Source organism: Leuresthes tenuis, unplaced genomic scaffold, assembly GCF_036924035.1.
Source record: "Leuresthes tenuis unplaced genomic scaffold, fLeuTen1.0.hap1 SCAF_8, whole genome shotgun sequence".
In the NCBI taxonomy this organism is placed as follows: Eukaryota; Metazoa; Chordata; class Actinopteri; order Atheriniformes; family Atherinopsidae; genus Leuresthes; species Leuresthes tenuis.
In genome coordinates, this window is record NW_027325362.1 from 31,464,895 (window position 1) to 31,487,858 (window position 22,964).

The 22,964-nt window shown below is 38.8% G+C and overlaps 2 protein-coding genes across 10 annotated transcripts in view; one reads left to right on the forward strand and one right to left on the reverse strand.

Moving 5' to 3' along the window:
• Positions 1 to 22,964, forward strand: part of LOC140313410 (uncharacterized) — a 435,793-nt gene that overhangs the window by 270,778 nt on the left and 142,051 nt on the right. The window lies entirely within an intron of this gene.
• Positions 1 to 22,964, reverse strand: part of rims1a (regulating synaptic membrane exocytosis 1a) — a 113,587-nt gene that overhangs the window by 16,100 nt on the left and 74,523 nt on the right. For 3 of the 9 annotated variants that reach the window (XM_072391495.1, XM_072391494.1, XM_072391492.1), the window contains 14 exons: positions 21,981 to 22,027; positions 19,447 to 19,562; positions 19,226 to 19,356; positions 18,351 to 18,522; positions 17,873 to 18,026; positions 17,526 to 17,582; positions 14,860 to 15,022; positions 14,423 to 14,527; positions 13,830 to 13,889; positions 9,459 to 9,548; positions 8,369 to 8,452; positions 6,648 to 6,713; positions 2,392 to 2,501; positions 190 to 308 (listed from right to left, as the gene is read on the reverse strand). In XM_072391495.1, the coding sequence (XP_072247596.1) occupies positions 190 to 308; positions 2,392 to 2,501; positions 6,648 to 6,713; positions 8,369 to 8,452; positions 9,459 to 9,548; positions 13,830 to 13,889; positions 14,423 to 14,527; positions 14,860 to 15,022; positions 17,526 to 17,582; positions 17,873 to 18,026; positions 18,351 to 18,522; positions 19,226 to 19,356; positions 19,447 to 19,562; positions 21,981 to 22,027 (1,474 nt within the window). Of the gene's footprint in view, positions 1 to 189; positions 309 to 2,391; positions 2,502 to 6,647; positions 6,714 to 7,023; positions 8,453 to 9,458; positions 9,549 to 13,829; positions 13,890 to 14,422; positions 14,528 to 14,859; positions 15,023 to 17,525; positions 17,583 to 17,872; positions 18,027 to 18,350; positions 18,523 to 19,225; positions 19,357 to 19,446; positions 19,563 to 21,980; positions 22,028 to 22,964 lie in introns of those variants that run through there. The other 6 variants (XM_072391496.1, XM_072391493.1, XM_072391498.1 and 3 more) reach the window with 5 other exon arrangements.

The following is a 22,964-nucleotide window of genomic DNA, read 5'->3' on the forward strand; positions in this document are numbered from 1 at the left end:
AACATAAATTATTATTTCCTGAGACATTCAATGTAATTCTCTACGATCCACTTTAGCAGTATTATTGGCTTATGGTAGCTGGCTAGAGTGCTTTTACTTTCTCCCACCACTCTCCTGATGAGTTTGTTATAAAGTGAGCTGTCAGGACAATGGAAGACCAAGGCTGAAAAGATAAAAGCTGTGGCCTACCTCTCGTTTGTTCTTGAGGGCTCGGTCCAGCTCCTGTTGGCTGGAGGTACTGGCAGCTGACACCCGGTTAGAATGAACCCTCATCTTGAGTTCACGAACACACTTCTCTGCTACCAGGGCTGCATTTGCACAAAATACAAAAAACCTTATCAACTGATCATTAGTATCATTTAGTTTGTCACATATGAGTTGTTTCTCTCAAGGTTAATTCTATAATACACATTCACACTGAAGCACAAAGGTGTACACTGTTCCGATCAGATTACACATTTTCCATTATGAAATATAACTATTTTCTAGATCTGTGAGAAGATTTTCCATATTGTATTTGACAGGTAAGTAAAAGATTATTAAATAAATGTTAATAAGCTTAAATAAATCTTATTTATGTATATATTGTACATCGCCAACTGTTATTTTTATCATGTCACGCTTACTAAGTCAGTGGGCTATTTTTTTTTCTAAATAACTGCTACAATACTAGTTTCTGAGACTGCAGCTTATTCAAATTCCTTACCACCACACCCACATGAGTTAAATGCAAATTATTTGATTCAAACAGTAATGTTGACACAGTGTGTAATTACTGTTTTCCCAATATTCTTTTTATTATGAATAAACTTAGAAATGTTATTCTTGTATTTTGTGAGGACTGGATATGTGAACGGAGGAAAAAAAAAAGAGAATTGACATTATAATCAGGTAGTGACAGAAAGGGGTCTGACCGAGCTTGACATTGTCAAAATTGAAGCAAAATTCAATACAAGTCCTCGTGTTTGTGGTCCAGGTGACAACGGGGCTACTTATTCATTGTTTTTTTTTAAGTTAGGCTGTCACAGTACCTGATTTGCAATACACCATAAATAAGACTAAAAGCATTCATGATAATGATGTTGCTATTATCTCGCCTTTGTCTTTATATATTGTGACACCCCTAATTTAAATGTACAAATGTACAAAAACACAGCAGTGAGACAATTTCATTTACGTTGACGATCAATGTTAAAGTTGTACAACTTACATTTACAAACAATGCAGCGTAGGCATATGCATTCAATCATGTCAGACTTCTTGCTTCAATTTTGACAATGTCAAGCTCGGTCAGACCCCTTTCTGTCACTACCTGATTATAATGTCAATTCTCTTTTTTTTTTCCTCCGTTCACATATCCAGTCCTCACAAAATACAAGAATAAAATTCCAAGTGTTTTCATACTTTTAGGCACGTTTAAGGGCACATTCTACAACATGAAACAAATATGTACAGTTTTTAAATGATCAGTTACCATAATGAAAAACGTTCACATTAGCATCCTTACTGGTATATATCAATAACTAGAAAAAAATACAGTAGTTCCAGTAAAAATCTGTCCTCCAATGTATTGGACTGCAGAAGACCAATTGCATAAACTGTTGTAATTTGTGCAAATTAGGTCACGTGACACTTCTGATAAAATTTTCATGGATATTGTCATGTGAACACAAAAGTTTTACCTTCCTAAATTCTACAGCTTTACGCATCAGGTAATAACCAGGTCTCACCAGGTCTAAAAATACAACGTCTTATTATGTCTTCAGCAAAAACTACGCTAAAATGTAGAAGTAGCATGTAAAAAACAAAGTACACACCAAGATTCAACTCATAGAACCACCTTTTAATAACTTGAGATGACATTATCAGTCTCTTCCAACATTGTGGGGAAATTTTGGTCCACTTTTTTTAACAATGTTGCTTCATTTCACTGAGGTTTGTAGGCTTTCTTAAAATCCCACCACAGCATTTAAATTATTTTGAGGTCTGGACTTTGATTGGACAATTGCAACAACTTGACTCTTTTCTTTTTTAGCCATTTTGTTTGAGGTTTTCTGGTGTGATTGGGATCATTGGGATCATTGACCTGGTGCACATCCCACGTTTTTCACTCACTGCATCTGATTTTGGCTTAGATTGTGTCAAATAACAACACAGTGTAATATGTCACGTGCTGTTGTTCATCTGAGGTTGTAAGGTCCAGACAATTAATTTCCTATCAATATAAGGGAATTTTGACAAAATTGCCATTTTGCAGCCAATGATATAGGATTCCTTGTCATGATTAAGTTTTTTTTCCTTCACAAGGTTTTAACAAAATCAAGATAACTATGCTCAAGGTGGACGGATATAATATGTACTGATAAAATACAGAACATATTCTCATCATACCTTGTTCTACGGTGCTACTCTGAGGTGGAAGCTGCGGGAGCTGCCTCACTCTCCGTGCTGACGAAGACGCCGCTGAGGACGAAAGAGACGCACCACCTTGCATGTACCCCCTAACACAAAAACACACACACACAATAAAAAAATTAAATTAAATAAAATAAAAAGACACAAGTAAAACAGACAGAGGGGGAAACAGACAAAACAGAATCAATACGAGAGTAGGCGAGTGAATAGCAAAAAGGACGACAGGAGTGGGAATAAGAAGGAGAAATTCAATACAAGTCCTCGTGTTTGTGGTCCAGGTGACAACGGGGCTACTTATTCATTGTTTTTTTTTAAGTTAGGCTGTCACAGTACCTGATTTGCAATACACCATAAATAAGACTAAAAGCATTCATGATAATGATGTTGCTATTATCTCGTCTTTGTCTTTTATATATTGTGACACCCCTAATTTAAATGTACAAATGTACAAAAACACAGCAGTGAGACAATTTCATTTACGTTGACGATCAATGTTAAAGTTGTACAAAAATAAATAAATGACAGAATGTAGCTACTGGAAAAGCATCAATTAAGGGAAATCAGAGAAAAGCAAAAGCATCAGTGCCACCATCAAATCCACAGTGAAGCAAGATGAAGCTGGTTCAGGGGTTGACAGTGAGAGGTCCTGTTGCCAAACAGAACAGGAAATCAAGATTTAGACAGTGAAACAACACAGAGAGGGTGAAAGTCTTCCAAGCCCAAGCCCGTCATGTCTGCGGACGTTTCTTCATTGTCATACAGTCTCACAAAAGACTGTTTGGCCATTTTTGGCAAATCATGTCACCCTAATCAGTTTATAAAAGATCAGAAAACAGATGCCAACGAGTTATTAATGTATCTTATTCAATTAAGACATACACTATATTGCAAAAAGTATTCAGTCATCCATCCAAATAATTAAATTCAGGTGTTCCAATCACTTCCATGGCCACAGATAGTATAAATTCAAGCATCTAGGCATGCAGACTGCTTCTAAAAACATTTGTGAAAGAATGGGTCGTTCTCAGGAGCTCAGAGAATTCCAGCGTGGTACTGTGATAGGATGCCACCTATCAGTCCAGGTGTGAAATTTCCTCACTACTAAGTATTTCACAGTCAACCGTCAGTGGTATTATAACAAAGTGGAAGTGATTGGGAACAACAGAAACTCAGCCACGAAGTGGTAGGCCATGTAAAATGACAGTGGATGCTGAGGCGCATAGTGCGCAGAGGTCGCCAACTTTCTGTAGAGTCGATCACTACAGACCTCCAAACTTCATGTGGCCTTCAGATTAGCTCAAAAACAGTGCGTAAAGAGCTTCATGGAATGGGTTTCCATGGCCGATCAGCTGCATCCAAGCCGTAAATCACCAAGTGCAATGCAAGCTGCAAATGGACTCTAGAGCAGTAGAGATTGTTCTCTGGAGTGATGAATCACGCATCTGCATCTGGCAATCTGATGGATGAGTTTAGGTTTGGCAGATGCCAGGGGAACAGTACTTGTCTGACTGCATTGTGCCAAGTGTAAAGTTTGGCGGAGGGAGGATTATGGTGTAGGGCTGTTTTTCAGGAGCTGGGCTTGGCCCCTTAGTTCCAGTGAAAGGAACTCTAAATGCTTCAGCATACCAAGAGATTTAGGACAATTTCATGCTCCCAGCTTTGTGGAAACAGTTTGGGGATGGCCCCTTCCTGTTCCAACATGACAATTTGCAAAGCAAAAGCAAGGTCCATAAAGACATTGATGAGCAAGTTTGGTTAGGAAGAACTTGACTGGCCTGCACAGAGTCCTGACCTCAACCTGATAGAACACCTTTGGGATGAATTAGAGCAGAGATTGTGAGCCAGGCCTTCTTGTCCAACATCAGTGTCTGACCTCACAAATGCACTTCTGGAAGAACAGTCAGAAATTCCCAAAAAGCTTGTCCAGAGTTGAAGCTATTATAGCTCAAAGTGTGGGCCAACTAAATATTAAACCCTATGGATTAAGAATGGGATTTCACTTAAACTCATAAAGGCAGATGAGCAAATACTTTTGGCAATATAGTGTATTACCCATTTTATCATGTTTAAAAACTCTGATTAAAAATGACCATTTAGTGACCAACAACTGTAATTCTCCTCTGACTGTTTAGAATTTTCTAATAATAATATTCTCTCTAGAAGTGTTTAATTGTTCAAGATAGACCATTTTGCAGAACGAACATATTACATTAATCAATCTGATACTGATAAATACACTTATAAAAAACAATTTCCACATAAAACATACACAATAAATACACAAACAACATCATCCAACCCTGTTATGTGACAGACATTTCATAGACAAACAAAAACTGACACAGATAGGCAGGAGTGAGAGCAGCCCTGTCTTGTTTCTCTCCACCACAGTGTACACAAGTCATGAAAGAGGATCTGTCACAGTGTCACTGGATTTGGCCTTGGGGGGGGGGGGGGGGGGGTTGGCGGGGTTGGTGGAGGTGATTCAAGGGGAATCCCTTTACCGAGGGGCAGTAATGAGGTTTTCCTTTCTCTGGAGCCCGTAAATATGGTGATGGGTTCCATTCTGATGCACATACATACACAGATGTGCACAAATGTGCAGTGCCATACAAACCCCAAAATTTAGTGTGTAAGCAGCAGCATGGGGGAACAGAAATGGGGTTGTGAAAAAAAAAAAGGCAAAACAGAAAAAAATAAACAGATTTAGCAAATAATGTTATGTGACACATTATCAAAATTTTATGTTTGCATTTAAAGTTAAACATAGATCCTGGGCTGTATTTCTACTTTGCACAAATGTAATCTGTATGTCAATCTTTTTTTGTCATTTCAAAACATTTCAACACTGTCACATGCTTAAATGAACATTTAGCACAAGCTAATGTAAACATCCCATTTAACGTTTTCAAAAATGAATTATGGCTAACCATTTATCTGATATTTATAAATTTTGAAAATATACTTCAGTCAGCAATTAAATCCTCCAAAAAAGATCTGGCTAAAGCATTTCACTGTATGAAAGAGAAGAGAGGCTTAACCAACACATTCTTATTCCCAACTCTAATACACACTTGGTCAGGATCCCCTTTCCATCAGTTTTCAATACATGAGGTACCCCTTTACTATCACTTTCTGAAGGAACTGTTCTGCAGCTGCATGATGCCAGTTATTCCTCTGCCACAGTAAGTGATTCACCGGCTAAGCCAATAGTAAACAGCAACAGTAAAACATCATGGTGCGTATGAATAAGTAGCAGCAGCTGCATACAGAGTATGAAGGAACTCAGTATACATCCCTCTACCTGTGTTGTACTTCCTTCTTTACATTCATTCATAGAACCAAACTCCACACAGAACGGTCCAAGTAAAAATTCAAACGAGGCTCATTTTTGCTGTGAGGCGACGTTGCTAACCAACAGATCATCATGCAGGCCTTCTTTCATCTCATGTCTTTATTTTGACAAGATTAGGCATGAAAAGTAGAGCGATGAGGGATTAAAATGAGCAAAAAAATTAATTTGATTGTAGAATGCACCAGAAACGTACTCCATATTACCACAGAGACACATTCAGCGACGGTTATGTTATCAGCTTAGGAAAGCATGCACTTTCTAAAAGTGACATTTTGGGGGTACCTGGTGCATTTAAAACTGACACAGCCAGCTTCTGACCATCTATTAGTATAGCATGTGACGAAATGGAAGTGAAAATGCATAAGCTTCACACATAAGGTTGGTTTTGTGCAGAATAAGTTTTTTGCTTACAGGGGCAACATGGGACCGTTGGAAAAAAATCACACTTACTGCCTTTGTTTATGAAGACAGTTCAATAAATTGACTAATTTTAAACTGATACAGTCACAACTCCACATAAATCAATGCAATTTCTGTCCATGTAGGGCAGAGATACTGTATCTGTCCAATCTGGACCTACATTCAAATTGTGAATTTAGTTTGTCTGTTTTTTTTCTTCCTACAGCAACACTACAATTTCCCTTTGGGATAAACTAAGTATTCTATGGCTCTATTTAAATAAACTCACCAGCACAAATAGAACACTTGAATTAACCTCTGTAACCACTCTAAAAAACAGTTAAAAAAAAACAACGTAAACCTACTAAAGACCCTCCTAATGACTTTTTTCAAACTGGCGACTGAATTTGCAAAGCTCCAAGCTCTGCCTGTCAATGAGGAGGATTGACATGTGCTGAGCCCACAGTACATGCCTTACCTGCCACTGTCAGACAGCTTCCTGCCAACAGTCTGACATTCAGGTGGTTCCAGGTTCCGAGGCTGCCTGGAGAATGGTGGATGAGCAAAGGGAACAGTACAAAACAGAATAAAAAGATGAATGGGTGGATGGAGGATAGTATGATGGAGGATAAATCACTTAGATTTAGAAGAGGTTGACTCTGTCATAGCTTGTCACTGGCCTTACAAGTTTATGATGTGGAAAAGGGAAGCATGCTATGATTGATGGTATGATGGTGATAAGAATAAAGAGTGTCACACACTCGTGCTTCATCCATAACTGTGCCTATGAGCATGTGTGTCTGTGTCAGTGTGTTTAAGTGTGCTTAAGTGTGTGAACATAAGTGTGTGTGTACCTCTTCTTTGTACTGAGGTGAACACTCTGAGAGGGAAGTAGCATCCATATTCTCCATTCATGGACATGAAGATGACAAGGACACACACAGAATCACACTTATGATATGAATTATGGATATCATGAAATCTGTCATATCTGTGCACAAAACTTTGAAAAAGTGACACTTCGCAAAGACTGAGAGGAAAAGGCGAGAACACAAAAGCTGCAGATTCCCAGAGCAAAAAGTGGACTGCAAAAAGCAAACATAGCAGGGAAGGATTTCACACCATAGTCACAAATGACTTTAAGCTGCAAGCAGCACACACCTCACACTAAATTAGTGTGAAGGAAGGATGGAAAGTCAACAGAACAAAACTACAGCAACAGCAATCACAACCAAAGACTGATGCTACTACTCATCAAACTACATATCGAAAAGCACAACTAAAACGTGCGCAAGCCACCCCTGACACAGTGTGATCAATCACAACCCAAAAATAGAACTTATCTATGCTTTGTAGACATTTAGTATGACAAGTTCTACATTCCTAATCACATTCACTCTCAGTTCATCCAGCAGTGTACAGTTAGCTTAAAAGTGACAAGAATAGCAGTTGATTTTATCTTGTATTTAAAAGTATAATTGTTGTAACAACTATGATTTCAGGTATAAACAAATTTAAAGCAATAGTTTGACATTTTGGAATATAAAGTTGTTGTTTGTTTATCTAGATTAAAACAATGTTAGCATATGCTAAAACAGCTAGCCTTGGACAGTTTGAGCAATCAAAATCTGTCCATCAGCTTCTCTAAAAGTCTTAACTTAACAGGAAATGTTTAATTTATCTTTACCCTTAAACAGAACTAGACCAGCTGTTGCACTCCATTTCTAGGACTTAAGAAAGGCTTTATAGTTAATAGACAAATTTGAGTAAAGTAATTAGATCGCAAAGATATACATCTTATTATTTCTTCAAAACTTTTATGAAACAAGATAAAGTCACTCGCCTCACTTTAATCAGAACAGATAAAAATTGAACATTTACAGTGCAGCTTCACTACCAGTTATTTACAGAAATGTCAGAACTCAGCATAGAGATTGGGGCAAATCATATGTAGAGCTTGACATTTGCCTCAACCTAATAAGACCAACTGAACAATGAGATGTACAGTATGTCAGCTTCTAGAAAATGTAACTGTTTCCCAAAAAAAAGCCAGAATTCAATTAAAAAAAAGAAAATTTATTGCGTGAAAAAATCTTTTCATCTCTTATCGTAGTTTGGTTTGGGTCATAATGGCAGATTTTAAGGCACAAGTCAAGCTCCAAGAGGATGCTGTTTCAGGGGGGGTTCACAGCAGTGTACCTGTCATCTTCAGGGGAAGCATGCTGAATAAGAATCCTGGGACTTGCGGGACGTCTTCGAGGCAGAGAATAGGACAAAGATTTTCTATGTGTACACATACAAAATATGTCACCCATATGGCAAAATGTGGGAGCTGCTCTGTTATTAGTTACAACGAAAGGCTATCTATTTGTGCCATGGCTACCAGTATATTTTGACCCCTTTGGAGCAAAAGAAGCAGCTGTAATACAACATTGACAGACTATTTCTTCATAAAGTTAATATTACTAATTTGTTAACTTGGAAAACCAACAGAGGTCCAGTATTTACTGTCCTTTTTGCTCATTTTTGGTTTTCCCTACCTCTAAAGGGAAGTAACAAAAGTTTGTTTTCTCTTTTTAAGGCAATACATTTTCGTATTTTGAAAATTGTGTGTTGTGTGTAGCTTTGTTGATCCAGCAAAAACAGAGACATTAAACCTTCATGAGACCTGATTAGCAAAGTGACAAATTAACCCGGTCATTAACAGTGTGGTAAATGTTAGCACTTCACAACAAGCAAAGACAAGATGAATGAGGAAATCAAAATATATCAAGACAGACTGGAATAAATCCAAACCAATGATTTCACCACCCACCACAGCACTTTGATGATGTTGGGAAAGGTTATGATGGAATTAGTAAGGAATGAAGCTGAGTCATTGGCAAGTTAGAAAGATGTGCTAACTGTGTGATTCATCCTTTGAGAGTTAAGTTTGGTAAACTAAAATTTGGCGGGTTATGCAGTTTACAGAATGGCTTGTATTTCACTGAATGCTTTCTAGACACGGGGGTAATGACTCTGAATTACAGTCTGGCACAATGTTTCTAAACTGTTGTAAATCTTAAACCGGATAAATAAACTGATAAACTTTCTGAAAATCTCTGCACCTTAAAATGCAACTTTAAAGATGGATGCAGTGTGCAGGAAGAGTAGAATGGTGCAAAATCATGTTGTGAGTGGAGTTAGAAGGGGAAAGTTTACTAAGTGTGAACTACAAAGACCAGAAGCAGCTGAGGATAAGAAACTACAAGAGGACTACAGGAAGGGGGAAGGGTACAGAGGCTGGTACCTTTCAGTCTCTGGTGAGGGGGCATGATTGTTTGGAGCCAGACAGTTGGCGCTAGCACTCCTAACCCTGTCCAGAGAAGGCTGTAGATCACTAGATGCACCACAGCACAACATGCCATCCAATGGAGGAAGAGAAGGAGGAGAGGAAGAGGAGACAGAAAGACAGAAACAAACACAAAGAGAAATAATGGACAAACAGAAAAGTTTTATTTTTAAAAGATTCCCCAAACTCTTAATGTTAGGTAGTGAATTAAAACCATGACCAGCATTAGGTTGGGAGTGTCACTAAGTTGTCATGGTTATCATGAAGATGGAATACAGTGGAAAATGTGTCTCAACTATCATAATCTCTAAGTCTACTTTGTTAAGTAAAAAGTGCAAACTTGTTTTGCCCATTTATTAACACCTATATGAGTTTGTTTGTGTCTTACCAAGTGTCACCTCACCAGTGAACATTAGAATGCAGTGTGTGATAGAGCGCCATGTTGTCGGGACCATTTTCAACAGCAGGACAAAGCTCATATTTTCACATGAATGCAGCATGAAGCTGGTCTCAAAAAGAGCATGCACACTGCTTTATGAAGTCTGCGCTACTCTGATAGATAGATACTCACATGAAAGTAAAATCGCCGTCTTCCGAGTGTCTCTGGAAGTTTGGGTCATAATGGCTTCTACACATGTTGAGAAAAGTTCTCAGTATGCTTCAAATGCAGGGCTTACGAAGTCATCAAACATTGTCTTCTCAAATTGAAAATAGTGTCCAATTACTTTTGAAACCGACATGCCGGCGTGATAACAGACTTGAACTGCATCATTATCCCCATTTGTACAACTCCAAATCAGAAAAGGTTGGGACAGTGTGGAAAATGCAAATTAAAAGAAAAAAAAAAATTCAAAATGCAATGTTTCCTACATCTATTTTGGATTTTATGTGATCACAGACAGTATTTCAAGAAGCATTCAATTTTTTGTTCTCAGTTAAGCTTATGCACAAACTGCATGGGCTTTTTATCCTGCTTTGTTTTGTCATTTCCGTCTCCCCACACTGTCAAACACAACCCACCTTCAAATCTGCCATCGTGACTGTGGTCCAGTGTTTCCCAGTCCTGATCCTTAAGGCACACCGGGTGCAGGGCGGTCTGCCTTGAGGACCAGGACAGGGAAACGCTGCTCTGGTCCAATGATCTTCTTCACTGCTACATTTTAAGAGAACCCTGATCCCCATTCTTTAAGACTATTTTTTCTTCTGTCATTTCCTCACCCGGCTGACATTCGCACCACCCACCCCCTCCGCATGTTCACCTCCTTCTATCTCTTCTTATCCACCACTTAGACTCCAGCAGGGGTCCTATTCCCTTCCTTTATTCATGTCACTGCTTCATAATACATAATAGTATAATTGCCAAAAGAATTTTTTTCAAGTCGTACATTAACAAATTTTGATTATTTTCAATTGATCTCTTTTTATTTAAGTTAATTTAATATATTAATATACATCAATTTTTGCATTTCAGTAAAGGTAGGCAGGATCAACAATTGTTATTAATTAATAACTAATAACAACCTGGGCAAAGGATTATTGTGATAAGCCTTTGTCAAGAAAATACAGTGCACAAATGCCAATTAAAACTCTGCTGTTCAAAAAATGCATTATGGTAACCTTTTTCAGAGGCAGAGTCTGTGGGCTTCTCTGGGCGCTGAGGTATCTGGGAAGGACCATCACGCAGTGCTAAACGTCTATTGTGCTAAGTATTCAAGGTTGTTTTTTGAAGAAACGGACCGTGTCCAAAGACATAAAGGAACATCCAGACTGTTTTTTAGAAACAAGTTCAAAAGCCAGATGGTATGGAGTTGATGACAATAAGCTAACTGAGATGTCTGGGGAAACATTGCTGCAGCAGCACCACATTACGTAGGCATGGCTGTGAAGGAGGGGGTGTGGGCAGGTTCTGACCTGTCCCCAACATAGAATGTGTATAAAAGCAAAAACAGCCCCACTCTGTTGTACATCTTAAGACATGTTTGCAGGAAGAATGGAATAAAATAACACCTAAAACACTTTGATGACATATCATCAATGCCAGAACCACTTTTCAACATTTTGAGAAGGAATAGCAACATTGTAATGTGGTGAAAGCTTTTGTTAAAATGTCTTGCACGTTGGAAAAGCAAAAATGGATAGTAACAAATTAAATAAATTTGTAGAACTTGAAAAATCTCAGGTTCAAACTGGCTCCAATAAAATAAAAACAAAAATCTCCTTTTTTCCCTCCCTGTCTTCATACCCTCTAAACTACTTCTGATTTGGGGTTGAACAATGCATCTTTTTCAAGACTACCAAGACACAATTTTTTTAATGAGATCAAGGACAGGTGTGATGCAGGATTAGGAAGGCCATGATGGCAGAAAAAAAAATTGTGTCAGTCCTTGGCCTGGGGAATAACAGTTTTGCATATTCTACTGCATTAACTGTACAGCGAGCTGGAGTACCGCCATTGCTTGCACAGCTTTGAAGCTTGTCATGTTGAATTACAAAGTGAACAGCTATATCAGACAGCATATGGTTCTGTCATAAAAAAAAAAATCATTGGTGAACATAAATCACCAGTTTTATGAATGCACTCACAGCAAGAAGAAGTTTAAGATGACACTGTTGAAAAAGCTGATAAGGCAAAGTGGAGTTTAAATTAATCCACTTTCACATTCTGGGTCAGCTTTGGATGACTTCAGCAACTATAAAACCATGTTTAGGTTACAGCACAAAGGCTAAACATCTAATTCCCATAACAGTGCGAATTGATGCTCATGGGTATTTCAGCATTTAGACCCACCAGTCATGTCATGATATTTACAAAAAAAAATTCTCAGAAATAAAGCTGAGATAACTTAAAGCACTTGGGCCACAAGATTGTAAAAGTATCAGTTGGAGTCCCGTGTTTCTGCGTCACACAATGTGGGAATAGAGAATGGTAAAATCCTATCAGCTGCAAGTAAAAACTGGATGAGGAAACGGGAGCACTATGTTTATTTTGAAGCATACTGAACACACACTTGGAGACTTACCTGCTTGTCTGTTTGTGGAAAATCTAACACAAGTGGCATCGTAGGTGACAGTGTGTTATTGTGCCTAGTAGATCTTCTGATGTTAGCATGCATGTAGCAGGCACAATTGGAAAATTAAAGGAATGAATAGAAGAAGAGAAAAAAAGTGTATGGGAGTGCAGGGACAACAGACATACAGACACAAAGGTTCTATAGAACAAAAGCAGTGGCAACTTATCCAGTGATTTCATTTACCACCATTTAGCTCATCTAAAGCCGAGTTTATCTTGCTGCTTTATTCAATTTAAATGTAATACAGAGCGTCCTATAACCAAGAGAAGGGTTTTATGAGTCAATACCAAGGCATGTGCATTTCATCTATTGCCCCTGTAGACAGTTCAAATCACTGGCTAAGCTTGCAGGTTTCTGCAGTGTAAGCACACAGAACTGCAGCATCACAAGACAATCATACAAGCATCAAAAGCTGGCTCTGACCTATAGTCACACATTAAAATATTCTTCTCTCTCAAACACATCTGTGCGTTTACAAAGCACAAACACAAAGTGCGCTCAGAGTTAAGCCTGTCTTGAAACTTTCATCGATGTCTTGTGAAACCCACAGATGTATTCTGAAGAGCGCGACTTACCTCTCAGGCTGTGTGCTTCAATAGCAATCTAAGACCCACGTGCATGTGACTACAGTACGTGTCTATCACACAACAGCTGAAAAATTGTTTCTTGATGTTCTGATTGCATAAAGATATGGGAACACAGTGCAAGATGTCTGAATGGATTTTGATCACTTGTGTCCACAAACACTGAGCCCTCACAAGCCACACTGTTGGTCCGGTTGTCGAACAGCAATCTGATCATGAACCTGTAGTGGCCTCTTGTGGACCTGAAGCAGCAGTACAGCTGAACGGTTCTGGGAATTCCCTCAAATCATTTCTTCTATTACAAGTGATGCTGCTTTCTATCTTGCAATATGGTGTCTTAATCTGTGTGGTTGTAAGAACGTCTCAATTTGAAATTGCAAAGATTTTTTTGGCAAATTACAGTGTTATACCATGACACTAAAAGTTCTAGTGATTGAGGTACACGTGATCGAATCTTCCGCAGACTTCACAAGCAGGATAAAAGTCCCAGCTTGAACAAATCTATACGAATATCTTCAGTTGTAATTACAGCACCATTCTATTCTCTTATATCTGAGATACGCTTTCTTATAAGTAAACGCAGTGTGAGAGAATCACACTGAACACTAAGCATATCAGACTCTAACTCATCCAGAAGTAAAATGTAAACAATATGTCATGACTGTCCTGTTTACCTGGTGTGCAGGCACTCAGCACTTTTGCCTCGCATTGACTGGTGGATCATGATGACCTCACTGTGGTTACCATGGGCATGGATGACACATGAGGAAATCAACAACAGTCAAAAAACCAGAGGAGCAGAAGAAGAAGAGAGTAAAAGGAAAGAGAAGTTGTTGCTTACTTCCACACACACACACACATACATGCATACACATTCAGAAATTGCACTGACATTTTTTAGCTAAAGCTTTTGTTAAATGACGGCTATAGTCACTGTATGTAACATTACAATCAGCGACAGCACCAAACGCTTTCAAGATACAAAGAAAACTGATTTTTTTTTTAAAAAAGGGAAATTTGTTCAAATACAGGGTGTGGAATTATGCAGAAAGAAAAAAAGATAATGATAAAGAGAAAACTTCACAAATGCAAGAAGCATTTCTAATTTCTCACTTCTCACACTTCTGCAGCTGATGTGGTTTTGCAGCACGGAGCATAACTTCATACCACAAATATTCACAAATATTCAAAGGAAATTTTGCTCTCCGATTACATTTTGTCTAGTTATATTACAAGAAGTGTTCGGTGTTCGCACACAGACACGCACCTGTCGTCCAGGTACTCTTCCCCTTGATGGCAGCCTCTGCCAGTGTCGTAGTAACGTGTTGGAGAGCGAGAACGACGAGTGTGCGAAAGCTCATCATCGAGACTCCTTAAAAAGACAGAGACAGATAGTCAGGCTTATGTCTTGATGGTGGTTAGAAATCAGTGGAGTTTTTACTGGCTCGGCCAGTAAAAGCGGAGTTGGCAGCACTCAGTGTTCACGCTGCCACATCATTAGTCGATGGACTCAGTGCTACAAGCCTCCAACAAACTCTCATTTTCTATCTGCTGCTTTATCCTCTTAGAAGTGTCCTCACACCAGGCTGGTCTTTTATGAGCAATCATCATCAACGAGGAGTCCACAGGAGTGCATCAAGCAACATTTTTGGCTAAAAAGAAACACGGTAAGGAATGGATGAAAACTTTGTCTTCAGCTCTGACCTCTGGGTGGGAACGTTGGGCGGCCGTGACCGGATGCGTCCCTGCTCTTCTCGGTGCGGGGACACCGAGCGTGAACGTATGTGATGGGAGGGCGTGCGCTGCTGCTCAGGCACCTCGAGGGTGGATGTGGACTCCCGCTGCCTCTCTCTGCCACGGCCATCTGCTGGAGTGCATGAAATGGTGACACACGTGTGTAGACATACATCAACACAAGAACCTAAAGTAAATTTCTATGTGTGAACCGATGTGTTTACATCAAGCACAGGAATATAATTCAAAAAGTTCAAAAAGTCTAAACAGTACCTTTAAATCAACAGACAGTACAGTGAAAGACGCAGTAATTAAAGTGGCTTTTGGTAAGTAGTTCAAATAAGTATATTGAATGAATTAAGATTGAAATATTCCATGTAATACTTGCAGATCACTTTCCTATTCTGTCCTGAATCATCCAATAGAAATATGTGTGGACTCCTGTATTTTTTACAAGTGACAAAAAAGAAGATGTGTGAAGATACAAATAAAAATAGAAAGCCTGATCCGCCTTCAAGTGATCCATGTGACTGTGTCAGTCCTTGTAGTGCTCCCAACCAAAAAGCTGCTGTTTGTTTCAACATGCACGATAGTGCCGAACTATATCCTAAATGTTAGGGGCGAAGGTGTGGTATTTATCTTTTTTGAATTGTTGTAAAGGCAATGGCATTAGAAAGAGTGGGTTGTTAAAGAAAAAAGCAGCAGTTGGATGAAGAGGACAATATTTCATTGTCTGAGATTTAGATTTTGTTCTAAGCTCTCGAGGGGTTGTTCACTGACTTGTAATTCTATTGGTTTATAGATTAAATCTCTTTCATGTTTCCTTTTTTAATAAAGGGACCTGTAATGATTAGCTTTAGAGCTAAATATCTATAACAAAATGTGGAAAAACAAATAAACCCAACCCAGAAATCAAGAATTAAAACACCAAAAACCTTCTTGCCAACTGCCTCCAGTTGTGAGGACAGCCAAAGGAGTAAGCCAGATGTGCTGCAAAGTGTGTGTGTGAGAGAAAGGATAAGTGGAAGCTTGTTGTCTATACTCCATCTCATCTGTAATCAAATTAAATAAATGTCTCCAAAACACCACGTTCAGATTTCCCTTATTTGATCAAAGTGGTCAAAGCACTGGGTCCAGGCCGGGACAAGTGGTGTTACCAGAGAACCAACTTTGCTGGTCCAATGCAAAGAACCACTTATTTCAGGCGATGGCGACGGGGTCATTAATACTAACCAGACCTGCTAAAATGTTGTGGCCACCTTAATCTAAAAGAACTGTGCAGCATTTAGTCTTCTCAATTCAAAGGAGACCAATAAAAGACTGAACTTCAACACAGACGAAGTTGAAACAGCAGTGTATTCTGATGTTTTAATACCACCAGTTGGCATTACGCAGTATTTGAAATTACATTTATAATCATCGGTAAGTGTTTTAACCTGCAGGTGTTCATCGTCTATATGATCAAGGGTAATTATCCTTTGTTATATGGCGGCGAATGAATCGAATCCCTGGCACAAAGCATGCAATACCACAGTACAATAGGTGGCGCTGTACCCCTTTCAACTATTGCTAATAGAGCCACTTCCGGTTGAAGTCTTCACCACCAACAACAACAAAACTAAGGCATTCAAGAAAGATGGCGAACGAAGAGCAAGATGAAGCTACGTCCCTCTACATTTGTGATGAGCTGGTTATGGCACAAACACGATGCACAACGGCGCATTCTCCAGCGCGTTTTGTTTCTTTCTAACAGCGGCGAAACAGAAATCAGTAATATCGTCTCCTTCGACTTCCGGGCGCTCGATCCAATCCACTGTTGTCTACATGCACGTTCAGTGGGCATTTGGATCAAGTTATCTTGGGGTCTTAATTCGATCGCAAGAACCCGATCCAATTCGGTTTCTTGTCAGATTAAGGTGTCTACATGAACTGAATAACTCAATCTTACTGTAATTTAGCCATTAGTCCGATCCGATGGCCTGCATGTAACCGCACTGAGTGTGTATGAATCCCATGCCTTCAGAATACACAAGAGGGAGGTTCAAATGATATATTGGAAGAGACATTTAAAGTGGCTCTGTGGAGGCTCTCTGGCTGTGGAAAAGCAAACTAGTTCTTAGAAGTTTCTAAAGCTGAATCAGCTCTAAACTGATACTAAGAGCAGGTCAGCAACAGGTCGAAGTGAGACTCATATCTAAAAAAGAAGAATGCCTGACTGGAGCATGGAGCCTGAATGGCTTCTGCTCCACGTCACCATTTGTTCACTTTCATTTAATATTTCATTTAATTTCCAGGTCATTATTCTTTTTTTAAATAATAAAACTGAGACAATTTTACAAATAATTTTAAAAGGTGAAAGATTAAATACGATATTGTGAGTCACAATACTTTTTAATTAACATATGACAACAGTTTCCAGCTTTACTCTGACATACTCATATTTCAGCCTCTCTTTTTGCAGGTGAAAACTGTGTGGAATAAATTTCAGCACAAAACTTTTGGGATACATCTATGCAAGAATGGAAAGTGAAAACAAACTTTGCAGGTTGCCAAGAGAACCCCAGAATAACACCACAAATAAAAGAAAAAGTTCCAGGAGACACTGGATGTAATGCTAAGAAACAGTCCCCACCCACCTTTAGATACTACAGCTGTACCCTCATCAAATTCAGGCTCTGTTACACGCTGAGAACCTAAACAGTCAAAGCCACACACACACACACACACACACACATAGAAACACAACATTGTGTAAAAACACCGCACTAATACACATACAAGTACAAACAGAATTAGGTAGGGCTGGTGAAAAAAGACATTTATATTGACATACAGTACATGTACATCTTTGCTCAATGAGAGTAAACAAATCCCAACATTTTCTCTCTTTCACAGTGATAAAATGTATACTCACACACGCAGGGGACGTGAACAAACACACGGAAATACACACAACTGAAGCCAATAACTGGCTTAGACTTACGCTGCAGTTTCTTGTCAGGGGCATCTGTGTTTGTGTGTCGTCTGGGCAGGAAGGGGGAGGGTCGGGGAAGCGGGATAGATGAGACATCGTGGGTTTGGAGTGGATACCAGTGAGGCTTGTCGTCGAGTAAGGCCGTCTCCAACTCTATCAGGATCTGTTTAGGTCAAAATCAAAACAGTACTGCTAACAAGTGCTTTGCTGCTGCTCGGTGATTTGCATCAAGCATTTATGTGCTACTCAAACACATGTCTAACGAATGGACAGGACACAATTATCTCTTGAACTGTGTAGAAAGGGCTTTTGTTTCTATTACACTTGATAACTTACATATCGAGTAATTAAAGAAAAAAATTAACAATAGCATAATTTTGCTGCTCATGACCATGAAAAGTGCTATCATACACACACCTGTGTTCTCTACAGCTAGCGGAAATGACAACAACAGAGAGTTAGAGGTTAACCCATTTGGATGTGATACCTCTCCCATAAAGGCGCTGTTCTCCTCTGGTGACCTAGGTTGGTCCCACACAGTCAGCTCCAGCATGTGGTTGCGGAAATCCCTTCGATGGACATGAGTGTAGAAGAACGTCTGAGTCCACTTGGGCTCGCAGGTTCTCTTCATTGTTTTTGTCCTTCGCTTGCTCTTGTCACTGTGTGAAACAATGCCATGAGTGATGGGGATATCAAAGATGGTGCTCTCAAGAATTTCTTCATTTATTATTTCTTCATTAATGCTTTACTCCTACTGGCTACAAGCAGAAAACAGAAAAAGTTGGAACGGTATTGAAAATACGAATTTAAAAGAAATGTTTATGCTTACTTTGTATATTAAAGTCCCATCAACTTACTTTCATTTGTTAATATACATCCGTTTTTCCATTTCAGAAGGACCAAAAGGGGCATCGAGACTCTTAGCACTTAGCAACTGTGATTGTATCAGGTTGGAAAAGCTCATTTACTTCTCAATGGTGGCTGTATTATGACAGAGAAATACACTTATATTTTAGAGCAACACAGGCTGTCGTCATGAGGAACTCCAGGAAAGTCCATGTGATTTGCAACAAGATAGCACAAAACCATATTCTGCAATCACTATATGGGCATAGCTGTGGAAGAAGAGAGACGTATAAAGTGCTGTAAGATTGGCAACATTACTTTAATGTCCCATCTTCTTTTTAAATTTGCAGCAGGCCTGAAAACCAATATGTATGTATACTAACTATTGTAGGATATCAATGTCAATACCGTCCCAACTTTTTCTTTTCTTATTTTAACACAATGCGCAAAATTTCTATTCTATTCTATTTCTGTTCTTTATCAATAGGTCTCCCCATTAAAGGGTGGCTCGCCGACCTGCGATCAGGGAGGAAGTACATTTTGATGTATGGACTCCTGGGCCGTCCATCAGGTCGAAGAGGAAGCTCCACAGCTTGCAGCACGTTAACAATTAGCTGGTGACCGACTTTGTCGTACCACAGCTTCACCTGAAAGACAGGTACACAAACCAGCCTGATGCTAAGTGTTCATTTTAACACACTAAAGGAGCCCAGTACAGTCAAAGTGCACACACTCACTGAGACTTGTCCTGACATTAACTGTGGAGCATCCTGCAGCATCCCAGGACTGGAGGGAGACAGGACATTTAAGGATGGTCTCTCCATCTTCTGGGACTCAAAAGAACTGGAACCTGCTATGAAGACAAGAGACAAAGATAATATTTGAATCCTAGTGAACAAATGTCAGCTCAAATGCAGGATTCAGTTTTTCTTTGATTATTCAATAAAAACTAATTCATGAAATGCAAAGTTGCCCCCACACTAAACAGTATGCTGTAAAGTATTACATAAATGGTGGGCCATATTTGCACATTTTCAGGTTACACAGCAGGTCACTGTCAATGGAAGGGTTGGACACATCTACAACCTGAAATCACAAGTGGTGCAATGTGACTGAGTAGTTTTGTGCACAAGCAAAATTGACATGGAGTTGAACTTAGCTGGTGTTTTTCATTGTCTTTCTTTCCTTTTTTTTGTTTTTTTAATTTTACAGAAAGTAAAGTGGTATTGAATGGGACTGAACTGAACTGAAAAGAAAATCTATTGATGGAAAAACCTGTTAATTTAGTATATAAAGGCAGTTTTAAGCCCAAAATGTCGCTGAACCTAGATCTGATCAACTGTAGCAAACCCAGATCATTGGCTCGGCAGTGTACAGTTATGTTCTTTACACACAGTATATTAGTTATATCATAACTTTGGCTTCACAAGTTTATGCACACAAAACTTTGTTCACCTCACACAGTTAAACCTTGAGAGAAACATTTCAATGCATTTCATAAAGATGAATAACAATGAATAATAAAAAGAACAAAAATAATCCAAATATTATGACACTGTTGCTTATGAATATTTAACTTTCTGATGCACTAAGTGAATTTTTCTGATAAAATCTTTGTATTTTTGCTCGAGTGAAGTTACAACTGCTGGACTTTCACCAACAATTAAGTTACATGTGAGACTTGTGCCAGCGACTCTTTTACTTTCAGTTAAAGGTATATTTCAGTTTGTTTTTTTTCTTAAAAAGGGGTTGGTGGACATAGTATCTTGTGTCCAGTGGGTCCAGTAGAATGTGGTCAGCCATCCATTAGGTTGAAAAATTTGTGATGCGTGAGCCAAGCTACAGTTACCTCTTCTTAGAAAGAGGACAAGAGGAAGAGCGAATCTACGCCATCTAAAAGACCTCAAACCTTGATATCGTGGCGACTCAAGTATGAGTTTTTTTTTTCACTTCTTCAGTTTAGTGTTTGACATTTTTGCATAACTCAGGCCTGTGTAACTTGGTCCTTGTTACACAAACTGCGGACTGCTTTGCAACAAAAAGTTTCTAGGGTTGTTGTGACAAAGTAAAAGCCTGTCTCATGTAAAAGTTATGCGAGTGTCTATTTCAAGTAGTGCTCTCTGAAACTGCTATGACATTTTTTTGTCTTGAAGGGCAGAGGTTACAGTCATGTAAAAAACAAAACAACATCCTCGTTAATTTCTACGGTCTCAAATATCAGGACGTAAATAATCGTAATGAAGAAATCGTTTTCTATGTGACGTATCAGTCTCTCACTCTGTTGAGAGAAATTTGGCCCACTCTTCTTTTACAAAGTTGCTTCAGTTCAGTTGAGGATTGTGGGTATTTATTCATGCACAGCTCTCTTAGGGTCCCACCACAGCATTTCAATCAGGCTGAGGTCTGGACTTTGACTAGGTCATTGTAACACATTGACTCTTTTCTTTTTCAACCATTCTGTTACAGATTTGCTGCAGTGCTGGGGATCATTGTCCTGTTGCATGACCCAAGCTTTAGCAGTCAGACAGATCTGACTCTGGAATACTTTGGTATTCAGAGGGGTTCATGGTCGATTTGATGACGGCAGGGTGCCCAGGTGTTGTGGCTGCAGAACAAGCCCAAATCACCATGTTTCCCAGTTGGTATGAGGTTTGTGCTGATATACTGTGTTTGCGTTTTGTAGAAGAAAATTGTTCCAGAAGTTGCTACTTACCATTTTAATTCCCATGGAAGGAAGATGGATGTATCTATTTTTTTACACATTACTCTTGATATTTAGCTTAGTTTTAATTGAATACAGAATAAACAAATGTCCCATGACATTTTCTGTTGTTCCTCCAAGGTTGAATTAATCTAAAGACGCTGAAGATTTTTCTTATTAAAATCTAATTAAAATCCTCTCTGATTTTTTTAAATTGAGAGCACCTAATTAGACTATCAGTATCCATGTTGAGCTGGATTAATCCCCTTCAATTCCTAACTTGATTCACAGAACTTTGGACTCTTCATTTAATCAAACCTTGCTTGCAATATATTTACAAAACCTGGCAAAAATACACATATCTTAAGATAAAGAGCAAATTCTTAAAGTACAGCTGATGATTTACAAGTAATAAACAGAATGAGCTGAAACATAACACACAAAACTGCAATGGTCATTTTTCACATTCAAATTTACATAAGAGAAAATGAACGCTTAAGTGTAAGACAGATATTCAGCCAGACAAACATACAGATTCCAAATAGAATACATCTCAGAGGAGATACCTACTAGATTCTAATGGAGGGTGGGACGTGTCGGGGATCCTTGGGATATCACTGAAAAAGAAACCGCAACAGCACATCAGTCATCTTCATGTCGGCATCCAAGCTGAATGAAACAAGGTTAGAAAATAAACTAAAACAAACAAGCATGCATGAAAATTCATTTTGATACAGCAGTTCTGGCACAGGGACGAAGCAGCACTGTAATCAAAGTTATTGGGATGTTCAGATGAAAATACCATGTGATGTGATAAAAGTCATGGAGAAGCAAAAGGAAGATGTGAGTCAAGCTCTTCTCGTGGCTGCAGTGTTCCCCAGACTCATTCATACATTTCTGGAGGCCAAATAATGAGGTGGAATAATGAAGAATGAAAACCAATGGCTCAAATGTGTCCACGCCACTATTTTTTCCTGTCCACCACCCAGGGGAAGCACCAGAATCCACTGCACCAATTGGATGTGATATAAAGAAAGCTCGGCAATCACTGCAACACTTATCAGGGTAATTTGTCATCTTAAAATCAAAGATGTGCAGAGCTCTTTTGTTGTTGTTAGATCTGTAAGTAGCACAGAAGGAGGTTGCGTTTGAAATTGTTTGCACACCCACAAGGAAATGTAATACTTTTTAATATTTTCCTTGAAACTTAATTTCAGCAGAGAGCTATTGGAGAAGATAGATACATCTGAACTGTCTCTGCATCAAGTACAGAGCTGTAGTTTGGTCAGTTAGCCAGGTTAGCTTTGACTTAGCATAGCGAGGCTAATTACCAGCTCCAGCTCATCTTCTCATTTCAGTGCTGGAGAGACAACAAACTAATGTGTCTGTTTTCTTTTTTTTTTTCTCAGGTTTTTATCCGTTGATTTTAAACTCAAATATTAAGCTGATAAGTGTTTTGCAAAGCACAGGTTGCCTTAGATCTCATTCCAAAATCAAAAATATAAATATGTAAATTAAATAAAATTAAATAAAATAGCTTGCTTATGAGTCCCC